At 39.6% G+C, this 9,034-nt stretch overlaps 1 protein-coding gene across 1 annotated transcript; it reads right to left on the bottom strand.

Moving 5' to 3' along the window:
- Positions 1-6,997: 6,997 nt before the first annotated feature.
- Positions 6,998-8,937, bottom strand: mrm2 (mitochondrial rRNA methyltransferase 2). Its single transcript, XM_027173858.2, has 2 exons — positions 8,535-8,937; positions 6,998-7,668 (listed from the first exon to the last, which is right to left on the bottom strand). The coding sequence occupies exons 1-2, from the start codon at positions 8,854-8,856 to the stop codon at positions 7,244-7,246; spliced, it is 747 nt and encodes a 248-aa protein (XP_027029659.1). The 5' UTR covers positions 8,857-8,937; the 3' UTR covers positions 6,998-7,243.
- Between the last annotated feature and the right edge of the window lie 97 nt (positions 8,938-9,034).

Genomic DNA, 9,034 nt, shown 5'->3' with positions numbered 1-9,034 from the left:
TACAGTATAGCATTTTTACTTAAAAACTAAATGGGCAGCTCAAGTATCCGAGCTGCTGGATTTAATCTGGAATTTGGACTGTATTCAGATTTAGCACCATCAAAAAAAAAAAAAAGAAATATTCAGTATGATATCATCAAAGAGAAAAGCAGTGGAACCACTATGAGCTAATATTAAATCTTTTTTTGAGTTATCAGTCAAAAAAGAGAGCTAGTCAACCCGAAAAAATGCTAACTTTTGGTGTTAGAGTGGAGTAAAGCGAGAGAACTCTGTTATCGCATCACTGCCGTGACAAAGAACCCATCAGATGCTGCATAAGCACATTTCATTTCAAGTTTAAGAGATCTCTCTCTGACACGTTACAAAGGCACACAAACCCACTGATAATTTGGTTTTACATTTTTGTTTCATGGGATAATCACACATCAAAAGTTCCATTTAGCTTCTAATCAAATTCTCAATAAGGATATAAGGGCTACGGTAATTGAAGGGCGTCTATTCATGTACAGTGTATTAAAGGCTTAATCGGAGTAGCTTCAGACCAATGAAGTAAAATTAAACCATTAAATTTTTTTGTTCATGAGCTGTGGTGTAGTGCAGCCAGATCACATGGTGTAGGAGAAAAAAAAATGCTCTGTCACACTAAAGTCATTAACCGCAATTATTTATTGATAAATAAATGAATAAGTAAGTAAACTGTCAGACATTGTAAGTCAAAGTAATTTTCTGTTGCGATCGGCTGCATTATTTGATATTTGGTTAAATAAATAAATAGATAGATAGATAGATAGATAGATAGATAGATAGATAGATAGATAGATAGATAGATAGATAGATAGATAGATAGATAGATAGATAGATAGATAGATAGATAACACTGTAAGCATTCCTAATGGATGGTGAGTCTATCATGTCATAAACACCCTCACTGGCCACTTAAATAAAAACACTTGTCCAGTCAGCCGATCTCGTGGCCGTTGTGCAATACATAAAATCGTGCAGATAGAAAGATACAGGTCAAGAGCTTCAGTTAATGTTCATATCAAACATCAAAATCTGATCTTAGGTCTTTAAATCTTCATGGTTATTGGTGCCAGATGACTGGCTTGAGTATTTCACAAACTTCTTTTCACCTGGAATTTTCACACATAAAGTTCTAAGGTTTACTGATCCTTGCATACAAAGACAAAAATGGACCATCTCCCTATTACCTCAAAGCTCTTGTCACTCCTTGCACTGCAGCTCGCTCCCTTCGATCTACTAGCACTGCTTGACTGGTCCCACCATCTCTCAGAGTCAGCGGACCGGGGTGTCTTCGTGGATTAAAGGACACACATGCAGGATAGCTAAAATAAAACTGATTTATTAAACATAATGCAAACAAAGAAAGAAACAAAACCGAACTCAGGGAAACAAGTCAATCCATGAAGACGGTACAGACACTAAACAAAGACAAGGATTAAATACGGAAGACAATTAGACACATAAGGGACAGGTGTGCTGATGTGGGAAGGAATAGACAAGGGCGAGGCAACATGTGAACACAAAACGTAAACAAAAAGCACATGGCAAAAGCTCCGGCTAGATCCTGACACTCAGGGAAAGAGGTAGTTATTCATCAAGACCCGTTTCTATTCGAATCCTTCTAATGTTGTAGAGAAGAATCCAACATGAGTGTGTCACATTAGCAACATGCGAGGAAAAGGGCAGTTGTCTGTCCTTGATAACCCCAAGTTTGCGAGCCATGGCCGAAGGGGAGATCAAATCTTCGTGTAGAGATATCGCAAGATCCTGACCTGGAGTTGAATCACCTGGGATGATCAGCAGTTCAGTTTTGCTGGGATTGAGTTTCAACTGATAAGCTGTCATCCACAATGATATGTCCTCCAGACATGTCGAGATCCCGACAGAAGCCGTTGTATCTGAGGGAGGGATGGAGAATTTAAGTTGATTGTCATCAGCATAAAAAGTGGTAAGAGGAAATAGCTTCACCAAGAGTATACAGGGAGAAAAGGAAAGGACCACATACTGAGCCCTGTGGGACACCAATGGAGACTCATTATTGACTCATTATTGGTTATAGCTGGTTAGAAATAATGAATAGCAGGGCCAAAAATCTATATCTTACTATTATAAAACCTTTTTATTGATGTTTTTTTAGCACAAGGACTCATCACACTTACACTTACACTTACAAAAACCCTTATTGAAAGATAAAGCATATTTATCTGTGATTGCTGTTTAGGTCATGAGTTTCAACTCTGATTTCATTGCATGTCTCTTCTGAATAGCATGCACTGGGAAAACAAATCTTTAGTCTAATTACTTACACAGCTATAAATCTACAGCCTGGACTAGAAAACAATTGGCCCCAGCCTTTCCTTCACACTGTGTATATAGTAGTTTATAACTACTGCCAATGCTATTGTTGTTGGTGCCATAAAAGAACCTTAAAAATTATCCATCTGTTATTTGTTAGCAGCAAAATCAAATGATATGGATGTCACAAGAAATTTGAACCTCATTTGTATGCATTTTTTTCCCTTCAAAAAGAGTGAAGGCTTAATCCTGCAATCCCATTCAGCCCATATATCTGCCGCTATGTCTAGAGCGTCATCACAACGAGTAAGACACACAGCACATTTGTCTGGAGTGTTGATTTTACTGTACATCCCATCTGATATGGCACAGCACTGAGGCGCTTTGCCATCGATTGTGAGAAAAAAATATATATATATAAAAATGATGCTTAGCTCAATTCTGGATGTTCTCCAAACATATCTCTTAGGACATATCTCTTGGCCTGTTTTAATTAAGCCAGACACTGACAGGAAATTTTATGCATGACTAAGATCACTAGACATATCAACCTACACTATGAACTTGAGAGAAGAGAGTGAAGAGGAACAGTGATCTCATTCAGATCTTTAGAGTCTGGCTACAAATAAACACGATTACATTCACTGGTACTACATTTGGCTCTGCTTACAGTACTTCATGCAAACATTCATTTTTTAAAACAATCCCCTTAAAATCTCTGCAAAGAAGTGCTTCATTTTGAAAGCCAGCTTCAGGCCTGTATAGTACAATGTTGTTTATATTATAACATCCAGTATTCATGTTTTACTAAGATCTCTGTCTTTCCATCAGATCAATTCACTTCATTCAATGGACAAAGACTGAAATCAGATTTTACATGCTGAGTGCTTGATTTTGACATGTCAGTGATCCTGGAAAGTTAAACTCCATCATAGATTTTTCTCACTTTTCAATTGAAATACTAATTCTTAGTTAGTATGTGTGCTAGAGCAGAGAAAGCATGAAGTTGTACTGGACACGGAGCTTCTGTCTCTATGTGCAATAGTTTGTTGTGCTGGCGTGAAATGAATATTGAACTGGCCGCGTGTTTGATCACCATGTTTCATCAACCTGATATCAACTTTACAACATGGCAAATCACTGATACTTTGGGTAGGTTACGGGGCTCTTATGATGATCGATGGCATCATGAATTTTGCTAAGTACCAGCATATGTTAGCCCAAAGCCTTGCTCATAGTTTGATCTTTCAACATGATAATTAACTCAAATATAGATTAGATGGAGAAATAGTTAGACGAAGAGGCTCGAACCAAAGCGGTTTTACCAAATAATATTAATATGGTATAAACAACACATTATTCAATGTACTTAATATACATATTTTTGTATATTAATAATAATTTGGGAGGGGGTACGGTGGCTTAGTGGTTAGCATATTTGCCTCACACCTCCAGGGTTGGGGGTTCGATTCCCGCCTCCGCCTTGTGTGTGTGGAGTTTGCATGTTCTCCCCGTGCCTCGGGGGTTTCCTCTGGGTACTCCGGTTTCCTCCCGAGGTCCAAAGACATGCATGGTAGGTTGATTGGCATCTCTGGAAAATTGTCCGTAGTGTGTGTGAGTGAATGTGTGTGCCCTGTGATGGGTTGGCACTCTGTCCAGGGTGTATCCTGCCTCGATGCCCCATGACGCCTGAGATAGACACAGACTCCCCGTGACCCGAGAAGTTCAGATAAGTGGTAGAAAATGAATGATGAATAATAATTTGGGAGATTATTATAATAGCAACGAGGGGATAAATCTGGAATTGGATGATCAACAAGCACTCAACATACGAGTATGATGATCACCACCAAAACTTGACTATATAGATTTTATTTACAGTTGCAATCAAATGTTCCTGATTCAGGACTGTACTTCGGTTATATATCGCTATGTTTGATTCCACTTGCTTAAGATTCCATCAGAGTGAGTTTGACTCCAAGCAATTTTGCCTTCTAATACATTCAAATCCCATTTGATTTTATAACTCGCATGATATTTCTTAAGTGTAGGGAAATGTCCAGAGGGGATCTCTGGAGAAGGAGAAATAATTACTGCATCAAAATACTGACTCTATCTTAATCTATTTTAATGTATTGGGTCTTCCTGGAATTCCAGTTCAAATAAACCTAAAATTAACCTCAGGTTGATGCAGACGTTGTGTCCTTTTGTTTCCACAAATGTTGTTTTCAGGACAAAGCAAACCCATTAGTCATGCTGTCTACGGCTCACTTATCCGACCACTTTTCCTGCTCATAAGATCATAATGAGAGAATGATTGCATGACTGGCTAAACTGATTTTTTTCCCCCTCAACCTGTAAACAATTTAGCGCTCCTATTATGGGGAGACTAACCGAATATCGTGTGATAAGATATAGCACGAGTAGCTGTTTAGCATTTAGTCAAGTAGTTACAGTTTCCAAATTCACCGATGAAAAGAAATCAGTCAATAATAGATTGCGATGTGTAGAAATTTCCAGAGAGATTCGAAATCCGTAGTTGTGTTTATTACGTACTTTGCTTTGTTAACAGGAAAACGCTAGGAGCGTCATCTCCTGCATTTGTGATCCATGGCGTCCCACGGGCTCTCTCAGGAGTTAATAGTCAAGAGAGCGTAACCAGATTGAAGTGATCATCCAGTGTCTAATCTCCCACATCCAATCAGGACACAGTGGAGCAGTATTATGTGATGTCATGTCAGGCAACAACATACCAAGAGCTTTCTACCTTGTCGATCATGACACTCGAGGGATTACGGAATACGTTGAAGTGGGAATTTTTCTTTCAAGGACCTGCTGATTTACACTCCAAGCTTTTTAAAAAATGTCATGATCAAATCTGGTTGGGAAAAAAAAACAGAAAGAAAGAAAGAAAGAAAAAAAAAATGCACACCATGACAAGCTATAATGCCTCAGTGGCAACAGCAAACAACAGCAACTGCAATTTCAATTCTGTCTGGTGCTGATAAAGTGATTTAACTTATTGTTCGCAAACCGCTAGGACGCATTCCGACCCAACGCATACAATGTGTTGTATTTATGCATTTCACAGATCATCAAAATGGACAGTACACCATTCAAAACACAGGCGTGATCGGCGCATTCAGACAACTCAAGAGCGCCATACAGTGGCAGAATGAATTTCTACAAGCAAGAGCTTCATTAACATCCATTAGTTGTTGTTTTTTTTTACTCTAATTTCCCACCATGATCTCGAATCTTTAGTTTGTAAAAGATCATATTTTTAGTTCTTATTTCCAGGTAGTCAAAACAAATGCAGCATGGGATCATCACAGCTGCAAAACATCTGCCACGGCTTTGATTTTGATTCTGCTTTGGATTCTTCAAGGAAAAGGAAAGACCATACATGCTTCAGCACATCCTTGCATTGTCGTCATTTATCTGCTCCCTTTTTGGAGTCACTACAGCAGATCGTCCGATCCCCATGTATACGATTTGGCAAAGGTTTTAACCACTAGCTGGGTTGGTTCCCTGCTCAGGAATCAAACTCAGGCAGCAGCAGTGAGAGTGCAGTGTCCTGTCACAAGCTTGCTGTTAAATCTATAAAAAAAATAATTGGAATCTACATAATTCATAAAGACAGAATACATTCAAAAGGCATCAGTGGGTACGTTCAGAAGCGAATGCAGTTCAGTGTGTGTGATGTCGAGGTGAGAGATCAGCCACCGAACCTCTCGGTCAGCTTCCTGTGTTTGATGGTAACTCTCTGGATCAAACTGCTACATCAGCTAAAGTGTAATAAAATTAAGATTTGCTGCAACGGTGCACAGGACATCCTAAGATCTATGGTAGAAGAGGTACAAACCTCTGCAGCGTGGATTTTGTGAAGAGGCTCGATGGACGAATGCTCTCAGTTGTATCCACGAGTCCAACCCGATGGGTGTATGACAGAGGGGAAAAAACTGCAACCGGCATCTTATCTTAGCAGAAGAATAATAGAATCTTGGCAATCATTTGAACTCTCATGCAGGCTAAAGCAAGCATCGGATATTAATCTATTAAGGGCAGAAGACATAATACATTTCCAGTAATATTTAATAATCCGTTAGAAGTCTAAAGGAGGCTTTCATACTGAAGTTTAGTCTGAAACAGAGCAGTGAAACACTGGTAATGTGAAGGCTGTCATGTGGACCAAAAAGCCTGCTGTGGTACCGAACCCCAAACTACCTGTAGGAAGTGGTGTGAGTTCAGTCGCAGGAGATCGGTGTCACGATTCCCATGAACATGACCACAGATCGTACTTATTTCCACATCTGTTCAGGAAGTAATGTGTGTGTGTTTTTTAGCCATTAATTAGGCATCATTATTTTCCACAACGCACATGCAGCATGAGTAGCAGGGGAATGATGAGTGACACAAAAGATACCATACTGTGTGTAATAGCATCAAAATGTAAACAATTAATAAAAATTGGGTTGTATTCTCCATGTGCTTTTGTAACGACGGTAGATGAACGTAATGAAACGTAGCTCGAGAGAATCGAGTGAGTCGGAAACCAGACCAACACTGTGGAAGGTTTCGGGAACAAACACTGTGATTTGTGCCCAGTGTATAAACCATCTTCAGCTAGAAAGGACACCATGCAGAGGAAAACAATACACATGAAATCACATGAAACTACCAACAAGCAGCCTTTCGCTGTGTGTTTTTAATGATGCCAAACAAACAGATGTAATAACCAGTTTTGCAGATATTGCTGTATATATTCAGAACCAAGTAATGAAATAATTCTGTGGTTACGCAATACCTTTACTAAGTTTGAAACAGACCACTGTTTAAAAAATAATTACAAACAAACCCCAGATATACAACATACTTCAAAAATTACCTCAAAAGTAAAAAAATCTCAACAGTAATTTAGGTGCTACGTTTTCCTGAACGTCCTGGCTAGGAAATACAGCTCGGCTGAATCTTTCCTGCTTGCTTTGGGCTTCACGGTCTTCACGTCCTGAAAAGCACGATTAAGACCTTCACGGAGTTTATGTGCGAGAGCTCCATCCCAGTATTTACACAGCAGAGAGCCTCCGGGTCGCAGCAGCTTCTCAGACAGCTCCAGCAGTGAAAGACACATGTACACGAGTCTCTCATGGTCGAGTTCCCGAAGTCCAGTGGCGTTGGGTGCCATGTCACTGAGGATGATATCAGCGTAGGCTTCAGGAAGGAGCTCCTGCAGCTCAGCGTGAGTGGCTGGACTGGTGATGTCATGGTTGGACAGGAAGTGGGCACCTTGTAAAGGGGCAATGTGTAGCAGATCTACTCCAATTACATGCCCTCTGGGTAAATCAGGCCCTGCAACAACAACAAACAGTGAAACAGTAAAATCTATAAATTATTGTGAAGTCAGAGATGGGTGTTTATGTGAATATATTTATTTAGTGACAAATCATCACTCAGCTGTTAATTGACTACAAATGGTCCTAATGCCAGAGGCTATTCATCATAATTAAATCACCAGGACAGATAATAAAGTCCACTCCTTTCTGAATGAAAGTTGAAATATTTTTCGCAGTTACTTAAACACATGAGTGATAATGTGATAGAGTTGACAGGAAACATGTTAAAATGCCACATTATTCGACTGGACGGATCATATTTAGTCTTATTTATAAAATTTTGCAAAGCCTCAGAAACTTGAATTTGAACATATACTTTATTGACAGTCACAGGAGTGTGAGAACATTTTTTGATGACTCAAACTTTTGACTTAAAATGCTTGTAGTTGTGTTGCATTGAAATAAGGAATACAACACAATGAGGAGTGTTACAGGAAATTAATGGGTTATGGGACTGGGAGGTATGATGATTTACTGTTACTAATCTGAAGAACTTTCTGTTATGTATGTATGGATAGATGGATGGATGGATGGTTGGAGGGAAGGAAGGAAGGATGTATGTATGTATAGATGGATGGATGGATGATGCATGTATGGACGGAAGGATGGATAGATGGATGGTTGATGTATATATGTATGTATGGATCAATGGATGGAAGGAAGGATGGATAGATGGATGGTTGATGTATGTATATATGTATGTATGTATGTATGGAAGTAAGGATGGCTGTATGTATGTATGAACTTTGAAGAGAGAGAGAATTTGTTAGAGAGAATAATAATAATAATTGTAATTTCTCCCAAACTGCACTGAATCCTTACTTTCCCCAGATGAATTGACCCTCTGCACTGCTACCTGGCTCCAGGCTCCAGGTGCAGCACCACAGTCTATGACCGTGAGACCGGGCTTCAGTAGGCGGTGTTTCTCATCCACTTCCAGCAGTTTAAACGCGCTCCTGCAGCGGAAGTGTTGAAGCTGAGCTGCTTTAACGAAGGGATCGTTCACGTGTCGCACCAGCCAGCGCTGCTCTGCTCCAGTCTTCCCCTTCAACCTCACTGGAGCTTTCTTCAGGAGCTGAGCCGAGCTGTGAAAGCCACGTGTCTGCGTGTAAACACGTGTCTGCATGTAAACACGTGTCCACATGATTTACACCAGTGTCAGGAGAATAAAACAGCCATAATATCCTGATTATAACTGGCTTTTTCTTATTCGCTTTAAAGTTTGTAGCATATTGGTGCCGTAGCGCCACCCACTGGTATGGAGTATGTACATTTTTTTAATTTAAAAACAAATAAAATCAGAATTAAACCAAACATTTACT

This window comes from Tachysurus fulvidraco, chromosome 24, assembly GCF_022655615.1.
Source record: "Tachysurus fulvidraco isolate hzauxx_2018 chromosome 24, HZAU_PFXX_2.0, whole genome shotgun sequence".
NCBI classification, from domain to species: domain Eukaryota; kingdom Metazoa; phylum Chordata; class Actinopteri; order Siluriformes; family Bagridae; genus Tachysurus; species Tachysurus fulvidraco.
This window is presented reverse-complemented; position numbering and strand designations above follow the sequence as displayed.